The sequence below is a fragment of the Xiphophorus maculatus genome, chromosome 6 (assembly GCF_002775205.1).
Source record: "Xiphophorus maculatus strain JP 163 A chromosome 6, X_maculatus-5.0-male, whole genome shotgun sequence".
NCBI classification, from domain to species: Eukaryota; Metazoa; Chordata; class Actinopteri; order Cyprinodontiformes; family Poeciliidae; genus Xiphophorus; species Xiphophorus maculatus.
In genome coordinates, this window is record NC_036448.1 from 4034950 (window position 1) to 4053205 (window position 18256).

The 18256-nt window shown below is 40.6% G+C and overlaps 2 protein-coding genes across 3 annotated transcripts in view; one reads left to right on the forward strand and one right to left on the reverse strand.

The window, feature by feature from the left end:
* LOC102227686 (beta-1,3-galactosyltransferase 2-like) lies at window positions 1-10466 on the forward strand. Of its 2 annotated transcripts, XM_023334760.1 has the most exons (3): window positions 1-4835; window positions 4958-5223; window positions 8348-10466. In XM_023334760.1, exon 3 carries the CDS (start codon window positions 8462-8464, stop codon window positions 9722-9724), a length of 1263 nt encoding a protein of 420 aa, XP_023190528.1. In that variant the 5' UTR covers window positions 1-4835; window positions 4958-5223; window positions 8348-8461; the 3' UTR covers window positions 9725-10466. The 2 variants fall into 2 exon arrangements, with proteins under 2 accessions (XP_023190528.1, XP_005802449.1); XM_005802392.3 differs by lacking the exon at window positions 4958-5223.
* Window positions 1-18256, reverse strand: part of cdc73 (cell division cycle 73) — a 33756-nt gene that overhangs the window by 14597 nt on the left and 903 nt on the right. Inside the window, exons 3-10 of the mRNA XM_005802390.3 lie at window positions 18128-18197; window positions 16124-16186; window positions 15901-15953; window positions 14062-14150; window positions 13714-13927; window positions 12558-12656; window positions 12339-12417; window positions 11459-11523 (exon numbers count right to left, since the gene is read on the reverse strand). Coding sequence (XP_005802447.1) covers window positions 11459-11523; window positions 12339-12417; window positions 12558-12656; window positions 13714-13927; window positions 14062-14150; window positions 15901-15953; window positions 16124-16186; window positions 18128-18197 — 732 coding nt within the window. The remainder of the gene's footprint in view (window positions 1-11458; window positions 11524-12338; window positions 12418-12557; window positions 12657-13713; window positions 13928-14061; window positions 14151-15900; window positions 15954-16123; window positions 16187-18127; window positions 18198-18256) is intronic.

An 18256-nucleotide genomic window follows, 5' to 3' on the forward strand; every position in this document is an offset into this window, starting at 1 on the left:
AAATAAAAACTCCATGGTCACACACAGCTGAACAACGCATGGTTTGTGTCTGACATATGCAAAGGTAAACATGGCAAACAGAAATGTTTTTGTGAGGAAAAAAAAGAGAAGTTATAAAGAGCTCAATTTGGTGTGAGGGGAAGTGGACTGTCCTTCAAGATCACCGACGGTTCAGAAAGGAGCAGAAACTGCTCAAGTTTCAATAAGTTACTCATTTCTTCTAAAGAATACAGTTTTTAGACAGGGAAAGAGAAATCTAGATTTCCTGCAGCTCTACCAGTTTTAAGTTGGGACTTTGACTAGACCTCTTCAAAAACTCTTTTTTTTTTTGGGGTCTTTGTGTTGTCTGCGAAGTTCAATTACGATAAGTTATTTGAATCAGTTTTGCGGATTTTATTTACAGGCAGTGTTTCCAGACTTTCAACACGTTCAGCATGAAAAAAACTAAACAAACAGCTTTGAGTGGATTGTTAAATTTGGGCTGCCTTTCGCAACGGGAGGGTTTGTAGAGGAAAATTTACAAATGTATGTCATTGTGTGACAAAAGAAAAAAAAATAGTCAAAATGCAGCGTTATTGCACCAATCAACTATGAAATCTTGATTCTGTTGATCGTAATAAGGTGTCACTATACAATTGTATTGCAAAGAACAGAAACCTCAGGGAAACATCAGGATTTAAAAGAACATATCACCACTAAAAACTCAAGTCACATCGTGTTCGAAGAGTCAAGACCCCTGCAGTCCCAGTGGGACCTGGTTCTGGTCGGAATATGTATGTATTCTGAAAAGTCTGAATGCAGACGATGACATATGGGACACGAGATTATTTATACATGACCATATCTGGCGCTAAGCATGAATTATTTTTGGAGTTCGGTGGGTTTGCATTGTTTTGGGGGTGAAAACAATGCAAACCTGGCAACCCTGACAGCAGGTGTCTTTGTGTGAACATAGTTCACCTGTAACTTAACAAAAGGGGCAATTATACAACTTTACACAAGGCATGTTGGTGTGGAAAACATGTTCTCTTAAAATCAGTTGAAAACTCTTTTCCAACATTTTCAAATGTCAAACACTAAGTAACGCAGTCGGTTTGTAGCGGCCTTTGTTTTCAGTCATCAGACAGGAAATGAGAGAGAGAAGAAGAGACGTGCAGCGAGCGTCTCGAGGTTGTGAGTTGTGGTCCAGTACGCTGCAGGACGCCAAAAAACAAACGCAAAGCACCTACGCAACCACTCAGAAGAGGTCAGCAGCAGACAGGAAATAACCCATTAAAAATGACACCAGAGACGGAGAACTGAGTCAGCAGTAAGAGCCAAAGAAAGCTCATCATCACCGATGAGCCGGGAACCAAAAGAGAAAAGAGAGCCACAGATGCAGTATGATGATAAGCACTGAAAAAGAAGGAACAGTAATTAATGTCTTCAACTAAAGCAAGAATTCAAACATACTTTCCAATTTAAAAATACTTAACTGGTCCCAAAGGGAAATTATACAAATGAAATTTGGCAAAATCTACAGTTAATCTCAAAAGGAGCATAATTTTTTCCCCTGAATAGTTTTCCATGCTTACAAATATGCTTTTAATTTGAAGATGCAGTATGAAACTTTTATAAAAAAATGTATTTTTTGCATACATGTTGAACCTGTCGCTATGCCATGACAGTGTGGTACCAGGCAGATAATCTGTAGAAAAAAGAAATTGAGCTCCTCCGCCTCCCACCAGGAACAACTGATCAGAGCCAGGGGGCGGGTCTAAGAGCTGTCAATCACCCTTTGTGTGACGCTGCTAATATGGCAATAAGGAAGGCAAAAAGAGACAACAAATTAGATGCATGTTAGACAATATAAGGCCTGCAGTAAAGCTCAACACCCTTCTCCTTTCCCCAATTTTTAAAAAGTGAATTTCAGATTGTGCTGTGGCTAATCTCACCTACCTAGTAATGGTTAACGCAGTGCAGACATGAAAGCTCCCCAAGCAATCCTAAATTTAATTTCCTTTAATCAACTTTTTAATCTAGCGAGCTTCCTGTGGTTTAACTTTGAACTACAGCCTGTTCTGTGGCTTCTACAGCAATCACCAATGTGCTTCCAATAAATTATTCAGGACATGTTTCATTAGGACAAATCCCGAACAGACTGAATATTTCATAGCGTCTGTTTAGATTCTCCGCCAGCGCAGCGGTTAGAAACGTTCAAATGAAGCTGATCTTGGAGGAGCAGCCCTCCTGTCCGACTAATCCCGATGTTGTGAACCACTGCGCGGGCCGGGCAGCGGCGCTTCGGAGCTGACGGTAAGAGGATAACATCGGCACAATCTCAGCACTTTCACGGTAACGTAAACAGATTAGCACAAATTTGTTTTGCCCGGCAGATGTTGATGGCTAGTTGATAAGCAACCTCTATCAGCGGCACCACGGAATAAAACTCCCTAAGATTAAAATCACGCACGGCAGCAAGGCAATGACAGGAAATCCCTAAAGGGAGGAGAGAGTGTGAGGAAAAACCATGCAACATGTTTCGATGTTAAATTTTAGAATGATGACAGGACTTGATGTGCATGTGGGACAGTCATAAAATAATGTAGTTGAGTTACTTCATTGGACTCCGTCTGTCTGGGGTCTCTAAGCACATAAAAGGCATTGACCTAAATGAATCAGGACTTTCCCAGAGCATTTTTCATCCACAGTCTAGTTAGGATTTGCCATTTTTTAAGGCTAAAACTCTAGATGTCATATATATATATATATATATAGGAGAAAGACCAGACACTGTAACCAGTAACGTGCTGTATGATGTGAACTGTAACACACCTGGAAGAAACATTTTGATCAACTGCCTGGAGGAATTTAAATGGTAATGCATTTGAATCAGAATATATTATCTTGTCCTGAACTGGATTGACTTTAATGATTTGTGGCAAAGTTGAATCAGATGTTCCTTAATATGACAATCTGTATTACAATGACTAGACTGATAGATAACTATCTAGCTACATTTTGGAGAAGTCATGTGGCTTCTCTAAATGGCTGTAGCCGCCATAAGAGAAATAAGGAGGTCTAGACGTTGGCTTATGTAGCAGTGCTATTGCATATCAAGTAATATTTGCTGTTTGAACTATTAAAATAGGCAGCTATGACCATTTTAGAGGAAATTAAGTATCACAGATTTTAGCTCTTCGCTGTTGACTTTGATCTAAGAGTCTAGAATACTATGTGGTCCACTGTAAAATCATATTTTTCCATTATTCCCTTATTTCTTCAAATAATTTTGCTTGATCACTTGGTCCATTCCAAACTAAATGTTGATTCTGTTATTAGGCATTAAGAAATACAGAAATTCTGTGTTAAATTCTGCATTTCTTACACTTTTTGTCTTCTCATTCTTCATTGGAAAACATTAGTTGCTCGTTTGCCAACATAGCGATATTAAAAAGTCACAGGCTTTCAAAGAATGCAAACAAGTAGGATCGCAACTATGTACTTTGACGTATATGCAAACACACTATAAACATAAGATCATTGTTGTCTGTGTGTGTGGGCGAGCGTCGGGAGAGGAGCTGAAGGAGTGGAATGACACCTAATCAGTGCCTCTATTCCTGATCAAATCATTTACACACACAAACAGCTGCTTACAGAAAGAAAATGCAGACAAGAAATCATTCTTTTGCCAATGTTTGGCGCCCCGTTTTATGCGGCGCCCACCTTTTCCGCCACTGCAAACAAGTGTGGTGGAAACAGCATTTTAGTAATGCGTTTGGAATTGCCATGCAGTGTGATAAATTAGCACAAGTAGCTGAATGCTGACTGTAAGAGGTTTCAGTTGGCCTCAGTCCATCATTGCCAATGTGAGAAAATTAAACCAGAAGTCCCCCCCCCATCTTTAAATCCGATTAGGAAATCTAATGTGTTCCAAGTGTCGACAGAGAATTCTCTCCTCTCTCTCCTCTTGCTTCACAGCATGCCAAATTCAGATCATACTTTATTCTTCTTTCTGGGGAGTGGGTGTGAATACAAATAGGTCAGTAGCCCAGCCCCCCACCCCCCGCCTTCCCTCTTTAACAGAGCAGCCAGCAACAGCAGCAGAGACGCCGTGACGTGCTGGGAGAGCGTAATGCCACCAAGCCTGGAGCTGCCTCTCAGAACAAACGCACAACTGACAGCACTGCCTCGCGCTCCTCCTGGCTGTCCTCATCCTCCCCCGCTGTTTGCAGCCAGAAAACAGAGCGTGAGAGGCTGCCGAATCAGGGAAGGCAAGAGAGGAGCAGGGGAAAAAAACAAGAGGACTGGAAAGAGATCGCAGGGAGAGAAGACAACATGCGTAAATCAAAGGAAAAGAGTGCAGAGGAACATGAGAATGGAAAGAGGAAGAGAAGCTGAAAGGAGACGTGAAGCCCGTCCGATGACTACTGCTCTGATTAACACATCTTGATTACGGTGAAAAGGACCCGCGGCTGCGGCTAACCGTCACCTACAGCCTACTCTTCTTTTTCCTCCTCCAGCCACAGGCAGCTGCAGCAGCGTCAGAAACCAGCCTCGGGGCTGGGGAGGGGGGACAATGCATCAAGACAGATGGAGAGATTGCAACACTCCAGCTCTTCACGCACGCTCAGCTGATGTGTGGGGGGAGAGCGACGGCTACGCAACCGGCTGAACGCGTCGTTTTCCCACTCCGAGTAGAACGATGGTGAAAAGCGATCGGTCTGAGCTGCAGCGAGAAAACAGGAGGGTTCATCGTGGGCTCTGGAGGAAACGAGGGAGGACGTGAGCCGCCCGAGCCTGCACTGCACGGCTGTCTTTCAACGACGGCTAAGGAGGGAGGAAAGACCAACAGGGTGAGATTTGCAAACCTTGCAGTGGCCCGCTACAGAATTACCTGCTTTTAACAGAGCCTACAGGGTGTGAAGGGTGTGTCAACTTAAGAGGGAAACATTTCTGTTTCTCTGTTTTGATTCAGGCAGATGAGATGAAACTCTTCAGTTCTCACAACCCACTGTCCTGGTGAAACCCTTCAGTAGAGAACCGTTTACATCTGTTAACATGAGTAAACATGAGAAGTCAGAGCTCACTCAGCTTCAGGCTGCTGCTGCTGGTGGAGATGATACACATATAGTCAGTCTTTTAGGGAATGATCAAAGCGATCTGCAGATAAGGAAATCATCCTATGGGTTTTAGCTTTCTGAACAACGCACTTCTCTCCATCGGACTAAGATTAAAGTTCTGGTAAGCTAACGGGATTTTACTGGAAGCTATCCATGCCTAATTTCTTTTACAAGTGATGGATTTGCTATCATCTGTATTAAATGTGCTAGAAAGAACCGTTAAATTCATCTCTCTTTTTTTTTCTTTGTTTGGAAAAGTTCTTGGTTATGCAATGATCAGGGTTTTGGACCAAATTCCCATTTCTCTTTCCAAACTAGAGGAGTCTTTGCAAAAGTACACCGGTTAACTTTATGTCCACCGCTCTAGAGAACATGGAGAACAAAAAGAAAACTATTAGAATGAGGATATGGGTTTTTGTTTCTTTAAGCTAAATTTAAGTGAAAAGGTGAAAATAAGAATAAAAGATGAAGATAAACAATCATTTACTGATTATGACCGTAAATGTGTCACAAGGGGGCCAGGGAACTGGAGGAGTTGAGTGATTTAACAATAAATCATCGACGTATTTCTGCGTATCGGGTCAGTCTCTGTTACTCTGTGGTGTTTTCTTAAAGGAGAAGTGATTTATTATTTCCTTTGCATTTCCAGGTCAGTGTTTGGGCCACATCAAAAATAGTAAGCCTTTTGATAGATATGAATCTGATCTGGACTTTTGTAACAAACTGTTAGAAAATATGCCTCAGCCAGTGAACATACTTTTATTACAAAAATGTAAATAATATGACAACTGTCTTTCTACGCTTACTGTAGAATTGTAGGTTCTCAACTAGAAGCAGGTGGCTGGTAGCTTTACCTAAACAAAAGTATCATCTTGTCCAATGACAGTGACATTTTCCTTTAAGTTGCCCACTGACACCTTCCATACCCGGCTAGATGTAAACTGCTTGTGTGAGTCACTGACGACACCAAGTCCTTCTCCATAACGATGTGTGAAATTCAGTAGATATTCAGCATCTTGTGAAGGAATATTCCATCCATTACATTTCAGATTACACCTGTTTTTAGTCCTTCACTTCTGCAATATTCCTGCATTGTTAGACTCACTTGTTCTTCAAGATGGCCGACTGCAACTTCTTCTGTTGCAACAGTCGTTAATTCACAGCATTCAAAGTTATGTCTGTGAACATTCATCAATAATTTAATTTGATTAATTTGTGATGATCAATTATTATTAAAATAATTGTGAATAATAGGCAGTAATCGGCTCATTGTAAAATTGACAATACCGTTTTTAAGCCAAACTCTCAGAGCAGAGCAGTTTTTAAGCCAAAATTGTATACAAAAAAAAATAACATTGTGCAATTGAGATAAAAAAAACAATATTTGGAAAAACTGTTCTACCCAAAACTCCTTAAGTGACATAGATCAAGAACCGGATTCCTTAACATCCTCAATCATCTTCATTAGGAAAGTGTTTCTGAACACTTGGCTACTGTACAAATCCAATCGTCTCTCCATCAGTGAAGAGTGAGAGGTGTTCACGAGCAGATCAACAACTTCGGTGCCTGAACAGAAAACTGAGCTGAGCTGGGATGAGTAAGAACAGTTAAGGGTGACTCATGAAGCGATGACCGCACGCTCCTCTGGGCTGCTCTAAAATTAGTGCTCCAAACATTCACCAAAACAAATACAACCTTGATTTCAACAGCATGGAGACGCGTGGATCAAACCTCAGCAAAAGCAGAGAGCGGTCCCCCGATATCACAAAACATGTGTGACTATTGTTGCTTCTGCAGCAAAAAGAAAATGTGTCCAACAATTAAAGCTTTGATGATATTCTGGTAACTGTAAACCCTGTTAGAAAAGCCTCCAAATAACCGCTTAGCACACATTCTTCATTTGCATCAGCATTTTACCAAACAAGATCAGATCAGAAAAAAAGAAAAAAAAAATCAAACAAGATATTCTTTGTTTTCAAGCTTTGCTGGCTTCGGGGTTGATGTTAGGATCTGCGCTGTAGGTAGACTCATGGAGCAGCTGACAGTGGCTCTCAGCTGGAACAATGTGGCTTATATATTTAGTCCAGCTAAAATAGGCCGACGTGTTTAAAGAAAGCAGCTCACTTAACAACGATTCCAGTTCATCTGGGATCCACGCTTTACACACACAAACAGCTTCTTAGAGTTCTGTGTTTTGTATGATATGATGAACCAAATTTGTTCTCCAAAAGCATATTGCTTCACATTTCCTTACAAGCAAATTAGTACTTCATGTCTTACTAAAACACTAGTCTTTAACATTTACTCCTGTTGTGTCATTGATCCTTGCTGGGGAGAACAGGTTTAATAAATGTTTTTTTATTGTCCAATGTGAACATGAATGATTGTGGTCTAATCATATAGGGGAGCTAAGAACTTACCTTTTAAATATGATTTTATCCTCTTGAGTTGGTGATTTTCAGCTCTGGCATGGGATTTGACTGCTTAGTTTCAAACGCAGGAAGCTTCAAAGCGGTCTTATCCAACTACTAAAAGTAGTAGTTTAGACCAAACCTTAATAAATCTACACTTCCGTATAACAAAAGTTGTTGTCAGATTTTAGCGGCTGTAGGATTTTTCTTTATCAAAAGACCAAAGACAAAAGCGCTAGCTATTTCTCCTGCTAACGCTAAGCTTGCACGTTTGCTTTGTTTGTACTTACCCAGCAAGCCTTGCGCTATAGTCTGCTTCCTGCTTTTGGAGCGGTCTCCGGTCTGCTCGGTGTTCACATATGCATTCAAAGAGCACCAGAGTTCGCTTCAACCAAACTAGGTTTGTAGGTGGATCAGAGTTCGATCACCCATTCAGACCTCTCCAAATGAACTGGACTTTGAAGGCAAACAAGCTAGAGTTCACTTGAAGCGGATTAACTAGGACTGGTGTGAATGCACCTTAAGAGTGACAGTGAATTTGGAGATTATTTTTTTCATTTCTTCCCTTTTGCAATTTTTAAATATACTTTAGATACTTCTGAGTAGAGCTTTCTTTTGTAGTAGCAGTACAAAATATGATTTTGTTTGTATATTTTCTAGAGTTGTGACATTGCAGTTACCCTAAGAATCCTTAAAAAGGGTTTGAAATGTGGTGGTACCATTGTTGAACCCAAAATAAACCAATGCTTCTATACTTTGAAATATTTCTAGCTATCTAACACAACCATTATATCTCTTTCTGTACCTACTCATAATCATTCTCTTATATCCTAGGTTATCTCTTGGTGTGGGCACAGATGCAAATAAATACTGCAGAGTGAACAACCTTTAAACCTGACACAAACTCTTCACTTCTGTGATCAGAGAGCGGCTGAAGGACACAGAACAATGCAGTGGAGACGGCGCCACTGTTGTACGCACACGGCCAAACTTCTCTATCTCCTCTCTCTGCTGGGATTCCTCGTGTTCCTGGTCCACCACGTGCGGCTCCCCAAGCTCTCTGGGATCCCGTGGTGGAGGGGCTACCCTGTGGTGTACGGAGGCACGGTGCTTCAAACCGCAAGAAGCAAATGGAACGGCAGTGCCGCGCACTCAGCGTGGAGGTTTGTGATCGTTCCCCAGGGAACGTTGACAACCAATGCCAACATCAATGTCTCTTTTCATCGTAGCGACACTGGCTTTGAGGGTAATTTGACAGGCAACAGCAGCCAGAGCCAAATGGGAGCTCTTATTGCTACTCTGACCCACGGACCTTTCCCTTATGTCATCAACGAGCCGGATAAATGCCGACAGAGCAAACTTGCCCTGTTTCTCGTCCTGCTAATTGCCACCGAAGCTCGTCAGGTGGAAGCGAGGAATGCCATCCGGCAGACTTGGGGGAATGAGAGCGTTTTCCCCTCCTTGGGATTTATTCGACTGTTTCTGCTGGGGAAGAAAGATGGAGAGCTGGGACTTCTGCAGCAGAAGATGCTGGAGGCAGAGAGCCGGAGGCATCGCGACATCATCCAGCAGGACTTCCTGGATTCCTATAAAAACCTGACGATAAAGACTCTGATGGGAATGAACTGGGTGGCGAAGCACTGTCCGACGGCGAGCTACGTGATGAAAACCGATAGCGACATGTTCGTCAACACGGAGTACCTCGTCTACAAGCTGCTGCGGCCGGATCTGAAGCCCAAGAAGAACTACTTCACAGGCAACAACATGAGAGGCTTTGCACCCAACCGGAACAAAAACAGCAAGTGGTACATGTCGCCCGAGCTCTACCCGGGTGAACGGTACCCCACGTTCTGCTCCGGGACGGGATACGTCTTCTCTGGGGACCTGGCCGAGAAAATCTACCGGACGTCGTTGAGCGTCCGCCTACTGCACCTGGAGGATGTGTTCGTGGGAATCTGCCTGGCCGAGCTGCAGATCGAGCCCATGCCTCCGCCCAACGGCTTCCTGTTCAACCACTGGCGGGTGTCGTACTCCAGCTGCAAGTACAGCCACCTGATAACGTCGCACGGTTTCCATCCCAACGAGCTGCTCAAGTACTGGCATCACCTTCAGAGCAACAAGCACAATGCCTGCATCGGCACGCTCAAGGAGAGGTCGAGCAGGGCCCACTCCAGACTCCGGGACAAGCAGGCGCATTTACTGAAACAGTAGCTGTTATCTTTGACCGTATAACTGCGCAATTTCACATTTTGTACATAAATTTGCTTAATGAAAACATGGCACTTTTGCCCCCCAAAAAATGTTTTTTGGCATTAGGATGAAGTGTTTTGTTTTAACTATGCTGAAATTGGTTTATTTCACAAAACTCCAACAGAAATACTTTCGCGTCACACAAATCGCATGATTGACAACCAGATGCTACTGGGTTCAAACAACTAAGATGACAAGAAGTGGTAGGAGCATGATGGCGCCGCATGTTTAATGGCTTACCGTGTAAACAAACTTATTCATGTGTGATTTTAATTGTGTTTGATAGAAATGCCACAATTGCGTTTAGCAAAATTGTGTTTTTTCAACACAGGCGGAATATTGACAGAGTTTTGCCAATATTTGTAATGGAAGCGCAGTAGGGTCCATTTAAACCCTACTGCTCAATACACCAATGATCCCCATCATTGTTGAACAAACCTTACTTATTTTGAGATAAGACAAACAAAACGTGTAAAAACTGATAAAATCCTGTGAAATTGTTGCCATTTTTCAGCTAATTCTGTTTCTACCGGAGTGATTCCCAGCAGAACGTCCATGTACACGGTGCTGTCATGAAAAATAAAGGGTGAAATGAACAGGCGTGCAGATGAAACGTCTCTGTACAATGTTAAATCTGCTGTCGAGTTTGATAATCTGAAATAAATAAACATTTCCAACACAACAACCACAGCTTTGGGGGGGGGGGGGGGGAAACGATGAGCAGGTAGTGGAAGGTGAGACTGAAACTAACCAATCTCAGCTCAGCTATCTGGCTGTATCATCATCCAGTTCCAGAATAGTGAAAGATGTCACAGAAAATACAAAACGACAAGACCAGCAGGAATCACTATAGAGAGGTTTTGCTTAGCAACACAGTATTTTTTTTAGTCATACTGTTTCCAGTGCTAAGCAGGTGCTAGTGCAGCATATCACTCTGACGCCAATAAACTGATGTTATTTCAGCCAAACTGATTGAAGGGTTAGATGAACCAGTTAAAAGTAAAACCAACACATTAAATATAAATAATGTGGAAAAATATGCACCAAATATTTTAGAAATTTGCCCCCGCCTCCCAAATGAGAAAAAAAGAAAAAAGTATGGCTTACTATGTTTACAAGTATAAGTATTGATGTTTAGGTCTTAAATTGTAATCAAAGTCAAAAACAATATTCTGGTTCACACATATATGAGATGGAACAATTTAGACCTGAAAGTTAAAGGTGTTTTTTTTTCTGCCAATAACGCAGCAGAACCAGTGTTGTTACAAAGTCCAGGCTGTAATATCCTGACTCCAAAAGATTCCTCTTCCTTTTTTTCCTGCATTAAAATAAATCTGCAGTTCATGTTGATGAAATTACATAAAAGTATTCTGTTCTAGTCCTAAGTGGAAAAATTTAACATTTAAAGGTTTGACTCAGCTCTAACTCAGTTTAATCTCTTCTTAGAGCAATGCCATGAATAAATCAGACACCTGTTGGTTAAATATTAGGCTGGTGGTATAAGGGCTTTTGTTTGCAGCACTAATGAATTTCAATAAAGTTAAACATTTCCCATTTCATGTAACAATGTGTTGTGTGACATCCAAGGCTCTCCTGCCTCAATCACCAGCCCAGTTTCAGCACTGGAACCCTTCAGGTGGAAAACCCTCTACTTCTGGACCCGGCTTCGTGACCGGGTCCAGAAGCTGGTCTTACCGTCACTGACTTGAGGGTCATGCCGTGGTAGGTGCCCATGGTGTCGATTTTGAAACCCTCCGTTTCTACAAAGTAAGAAAAGGTGATGAGCTGCAGGTTATGAACACACAATGTAAGAAACTAACAAATACTGATTTATGGTCGTTTTTCTAAAGCAGGTTTCAGTGAATTATAAGCCTGACAGCCTCCAGGCTGCACTTGCGCCCCCACCAGGCAAAGCAAGTGCAGCCTGATTTTTTTTATAAGTGAGAGTTTATCGATATAAAACAGAAGAATACATAAACTAAAAACTGGAGTGTAGACATTTTTAGAATTGTTTTATAAGCTTGCTGCTTTATTATTAAATTGAATATAATTTCAGGATTTTGCATAACGTTTGTCCAGGTTAACTTAAAAAGTGAGCAATCATTGTTACAGGATAATTTTCCAAAGTACAGAAAAGTAATTGTTGGGGATGCACAAATATGACAATTTGGGCCGATGTTGATATCCGATATTAATACTGGCAGTATTTACCAATATTTTACTTTATCAATTTTTTTTTATTTAATTACCCGATTGTCAGACTAATCGACAGAATACTCGATTACTGAAATAATTTACAACAGGCCTAATGTAGACCTTGTGCATACAAACAAGACACAACATGGGATAATGACTCAATCTATACCTGCCTTGGGAAACTTCATTAGCTGCTTTGACAATGATTTACTAATGGTGTAATGGACGTAAATAGGACTCCAGTAGCTGAGGCAGAATTGGCCGACATTTTTCTATTTTGTACTGCAAATGACATTTGGCTTTTCTAAAGAAATACTCTCCTCGGTCCAAAAAAACAAAAGACTGATTTTATAGAATTAGAACCATGAAGCAAAGTCACCTTCTTTTCCTTTGAATCGCTCCTGATCGTATCTGTTGTAGGCGGCCGGGACGGGCTGCTTGTTCCTCAAGGACGGGTCCTGCACCAACAGAAACCGCACATTCACTTCTGCATGCAGCCATTTTAATTTATTCGGACTGAATTCTCATGAAGTTTCAATGAACCTTTACAACTAGGGAGCTTTGTACTGCTTTTATCATGAGATAAAGACATGTTTACCACTTGGGTAGTGTTCTGTGCTGGTCTCTGCTCTGGTGCTCGTCCTTCCTCTCTGGCTTTCACCGACTGAAGGATGGCAAAGATGTTCTTCGAGAAGTTCTTTAATAAAAAATAAAATAACACACACACTAATTTAACATGACTGTAAATGAACATGTAATCATACAAAATGACAAATATTCAAGAGCTAAACATTAAAAAAACACATTAGCAAGTAAAGAACTGAACATTTGTTATTGCTAGAGGTATACAAGTTCATAGTGTAAATAAAAGGGCCAGTTTATAAACCCATGTTTCACTAGGATATAAATCATTTTTTTTAGGAATCTGAAGTTAAAGTTTATTAAAGTGTGTATTTGTGGTTTTAGTGTGCTACATAAAAGACTTAAATAATCAATGACTAGGGAAAGAAGTTCAGTTTTAATAAGGGATTTGCAATCCATACTCGAAAATGTGTAAAAAAAACAAAAAAACATTAATTCTTCAAGAAATTCTGAGTTTTATTGTTTAAAAGAGCTAAAAACAACGTGGAAAATGCCATTAAAGCAAAGGTCAGATTTCTATGCAGGAGCCAACTGAGAAATTCAACTAAAAATAACCTGCATGATTGCAGATGCTACAATATGCTCCAGTTCATTTAAAACACTTTAAAATGCTTTAACACAGTTTTAACAAGAATGTTTATTAAACGTCAAGATAAGCCTGTCAAGTTAAAGCTGAGACTTCAGTTTTTGCCGCCACCTAGTGGTTAAAACGGAGGCGTTTTGGACTTTTTTTTTCCTGAGCTTGTACAGTTCCTCTCAGCGTGGCTCTGTTAGCGTGGGCGGAATCGGCCATTTATCACTGCAGCATATGTGAAGCTGCCGTCAACTTCCCTGTGTGGATATTACATAATACTGATGCAGCAGAACAAACAGTTCTGCTTCATCTCTTTGCTTTGAATGCTTATCGTTCAGTAAGTCTCTTTAACTCAAGAGGAATGTCTGTCACTTTTTATTATTCTCCCGAGGAACTAGAAGACATAATGAGTTGAAACAGTGAGCCGACAGGAAGAGAAAGTTCATATTTATCAGCTGAATCCTTTATAAAACCCAAGCTAGCGGTCATGTTGCAGGTGAGTGCGGTTGGGATTTGTCGGGCAGGTCGTGGTTCTGACCTTCCCGGTGCTCTGGAGGATGGTGGTCCTGGTCCTCCAGACCCGCTCTCGGCTGACGATGTCCCTGGTGACGTCCACCTCTGCGTCCACGAAGCTCCTCTGCTTCAGCGTGATGTCGTCGTCCAGGTCCGTTTTGATGGTCGAGCGTTTCTTGGCCATGATCTTGGCTTTGATGGCGGCGATTTTCTCCACAGACATGGCTTCGGACAGAGATCTGGATGAAGAGTGGGGAGAAAAAATAAATAAAATGTCAGGTTTTCTGGAAGGTAGCATTCTAAATAATGTGACTTTTTTTGAGTTTATTATAGCCCTATAATAGGTTTTGACAGAGAAATCTTGATTTTGTACCTGATCTGGTCCGTCTGCACAATGCCCTCTTTGTGGCCCTCCAGACGGGCGGCCAGGCGCTCCTTGTCCAGTCGCACTCGTTCTGCATCCTGAAGGTCAACAATAAGGATTACTACTTACCTCATTTCATTTTTCTGAATAGGAAAACAATTAAAATAAGTATTTTATCAAAAACCGGAGGTGTACAAACATCTAAATGCCTGATCTCTTAAGATGCTACAAAAGACAATAATGCAATAAATCATGCTTCTAAATTAAAAACATGACTTACTTTTCTTGCTGATGCACCTTATATTAAATTAATAAAGCTCTTTTTAGGTTCTTACTTTATGTTTTGAAGAAAATATGAATATTTTGTTGTTTGTTTAGCCTGTACGTAAACAAACATGATGATATCATGAAAAATAGACAAACTATGGATGAACGAAGCCTCAAATACTGTACTAGAGAACTGGAACACACGTAAGACATTAAATCTCAACCTTTGAATATAAAACAGGCTGCCGTAAAGACAAATAAACTGCCTTTTCCAGATGAGAAATGTAGCTATACACAAGGTATTGTTAAATTTTAAAAAGAAAATAAAACCTTAAAAATATTTACATCTTTTAATACAGACAACTATATAGACAACTATATTTTATTATTATTTTCAGGTATAGTGGAAAAATAAATTTTTCCTTCAAATGAAATCACAGCTGTGATTTATATTGACACCCTGAATTGATAAAAAGAGCCATTAAAAAAATAAATCATTTAAAGTGTCTAGTAACATTTAATTTGCATCAATATGACTTCCTGTTTCAATGGGGTGTAATTATGATTGCGGATAGTTATTTTTCAAAGCAGGAAACGCAACAAACTATTAATAAATGTGCAGGAAACGTGAATGAATTTGTACCAAGTTTGCTACCTGGATCTTGTCTGCAAGACATAGAAAGTGCAGAATCATTACAAAAGCAGCAGAAAGATTCTTTTAATTAAAATGATTCCCATTATTATTGTGGGGAAAAAAACAAGAAAAAAGATTTAAACTGACGATGTGGTTTCTGGTTAGTGGTTTTAATTTACAGTCAGTTTTTCTATTACAAGAAATGTTGGGTGTGCCGTGGTGGCGGAGGGGTTAGCGCGACCCACATTCAGAGGCAACGTGGCCTCGACGCGGCTGTTGCAGGTTCGACTCCCGGACCCGACGACGTTTACCGCACGTCTTCCCCTCTCTCCTTCCCCCTTTCCTGTCAGCCTACTTTGAAAAAGGGACACTAGAGCCCACAAAAAGACCCCCTGCGGGGCGATAAAAAAGAAAAAAAAAATGTTTTAGTTTAGTGTCTTTGATTCATCAAGGGCTAATCCAAGCACCTGTTTTAGAAATAAAGAATAAGAACACCTCTTTATTAAAAATGATTATATTTTACAATTGAACGATTTGTTTTATCAGATTTTGAAGTAATATGCCGGCACCAGAGGAGGTCAGGACCAATTAAAGCCAACAGAATTTACTTCATTATACAAAAAAGCTCTAAATTAATTTTTTTTTTTTTTTACCCCTCCAGGGGGTCTTTTGTGGGCTCTAGTGTCCCTTATATGACAGTAGGCTGACAGGAAAGGGGGATGGAGAGGGGGAAGACATGCGGCAAATGCCGTCGGGTCCGGGAGTCGAACCCGTGATGGCCGCGTCGAGGACTCAAGGCCTCCAAATACAGGTCGTGCTAACCACTACGTCACCACGGCACGCCCCCTAAATTAATTTTTTATAACATTTGAACTTGTTAAACTGCAAGCAATTTGTTACTTTTCATAAACCCATGTGGTTGAAACTCATCGATTTGCCTCAGTTACCTCAATCCTTGGTTTCTTGGCTTCAGAAGAAACTTCATCAGCTGCTCTTTTAACTTGGGGAGGAAAAAAAGAGAAGAGAGTTTTATCACCAGAAATTCAACGTACAGACAATTAAAACTCCTCAAACTGAAGTTCAGACAAATTAAAAGTAGAAACCTTCACAGCCACTGCCACATCATCATAATAATAATAATAAGAAGAAAAAAAGCTGCTATAAGCATACCTTGTGTTGCCCTTTGAAGTCCTATTTCTATTGGTGCGCTTCTGTCGATGCTTGTTGATGTAGCTGTAGAGGAACAGAAGTGTGTTGTTCATTACAGCAGGTCAAGTTTTACCTCTACTGGACAATCAAAGAGTTCTTCATCAAACTGGTGACACAAGCGAGAACATTCGACAGAACGCTGAGCTTTGTGGAAAAATCTGCTTCTTGGCACGCAGTGTGTTTTGGAGACACCTAGAGGCCACAGACCACTATGACGGCAGGACCTTAAGACTATGCTGAACCGTTTTCCAGTACAAAGTGGACCCATTGCCTTTACCTTTCACAGGTAAGAATTAAAGATAATGTAAATTTACGAGAATTTCTTGACTTTGTGGCCAGTACTCTGCATTTCCGTGGTGAAACAAACTTGTGAACAACAAGAGAAATATATTTCCTTTGTAACTAAATTGCCCCAGTTAACTACTCTGATTATTTTTCTTAGCTAACTTTTTTTTTATACTGTGTAGTTTTACTAAAGAGAGAAAGGCAATGAGAAACCTGTAACGGGCGCATCAACAACAGACCAAAAACACTGTCGTCCAATCAGCCATTTCTCAGGTCTCCAACGGGGACATACCCTTTCCGTTTTATTAATGTTGTTGTGTTTATGAATTTATTGAAGTGGTTTGCATCTCAGGGCCACCGTAGATTTTATTTTTGGGCCACATCACCCAGCCCTATGCAGAACTACCCAAACTGTACAGGAAGATCAGATCCTGCCAGCTTGTTGACAATTAACCTGCACTGATTTGACCTCTTTTTATGTTACACGTTTATATTTGGGAAATCTACTTACTGTTAAGGCTGCAAAATATAAATATCCCAATATTTAATGATATCACTTGCTGAATAAAAGCTCATTTTCTTCTTCCCTCTCTCATCTGTGCTTCCATCACTGTGACCTTTATCATTTTGAACAATGTCATTGGCATCTGGTGGTGTGAGACTCCGGCTAAATATTAAATTAGCATGAAAAATTCAAGTTCTTAATACTTGAAATGTATTAGAGAGCAATTATTCATGTCTCAGCGATGTGACTATCGCGGTCATTATACATCAGTCTTTCTAAAACTAGTGGTCTGTAAGGTACTGCATGTAAATAACTATTTGCCATGATATGAGGTCAAAGTGTGACGCATACAGTTAGCTTACCAAAGGATTGTGTTTAAAAATAATAATGGATAAGTGGCTTAAGACCGGATTATTGTACAGGAAAGCTAGAGATATCGGAGGGAAAAAAAAACACAACTTATATGTTCAGAGCAATTCATGTCTGCAGGAATGATTTTCAGTTTCTCTGGGAAAGTTGCAGAACTTTTACTTTTAGAACACTGTTACAATACATAGCGTGCCACCGGCTCGCAGATCTAGGTCTGCCCAGTCTGTGGGGCTAACAGCGACGAGGCGGTGAGCAGCGGTGCACCCCGCGCTGACTAACTACACCTAAAATAAAATTATTGATTATCGAGCTGAAAGAAAACAAGGTTTAGAATCCACACTTTTAGAATCCGTAAATAACTCCAACCACCTCCCAAAGGAAACTTGTTTGTGGTTTTGTTGTGGCCAGTCACATTTACAAAACAGCACCACACTCCTCATTATTGTTGTTTTCATGGACAAAGAATACATCAATAGGTGCATTGAGAGCTTAATATTTTCATTTCAGGTTGCATGTATTAAGACATCATGTTATTCTGGAGGCAATTCCAAGCTACGCAGTCCGTTAGTGTTTGTTAAAGAAAAGCTCAACAACTGGAAACGTAGAGTGTACAGACTATGGAACATATTACATGTAAACATGAGTAAATTTGTTCTCCTAAGCATTCATTTTTTTCATGTATTCACACACATTACTGTGTGTGACTGGGTTGCATAGGACTTCCCACCTATACAAAAATCAAAACCCAAAAACTGAACATCCTGGCCGTAGGTGGACGAAAGTGACTTTTTATGCATGCTACTTACAACTCTCGCCATTGAGGTAGGACAGCAATCCTTTTCGATCCGGCCGTCTGACAACAGGGATGTTCTCTGTCTATAATTAACATGCAGACATGTCAGGAACAGAGACGCTGTACACAGCTAGAGAGAAAC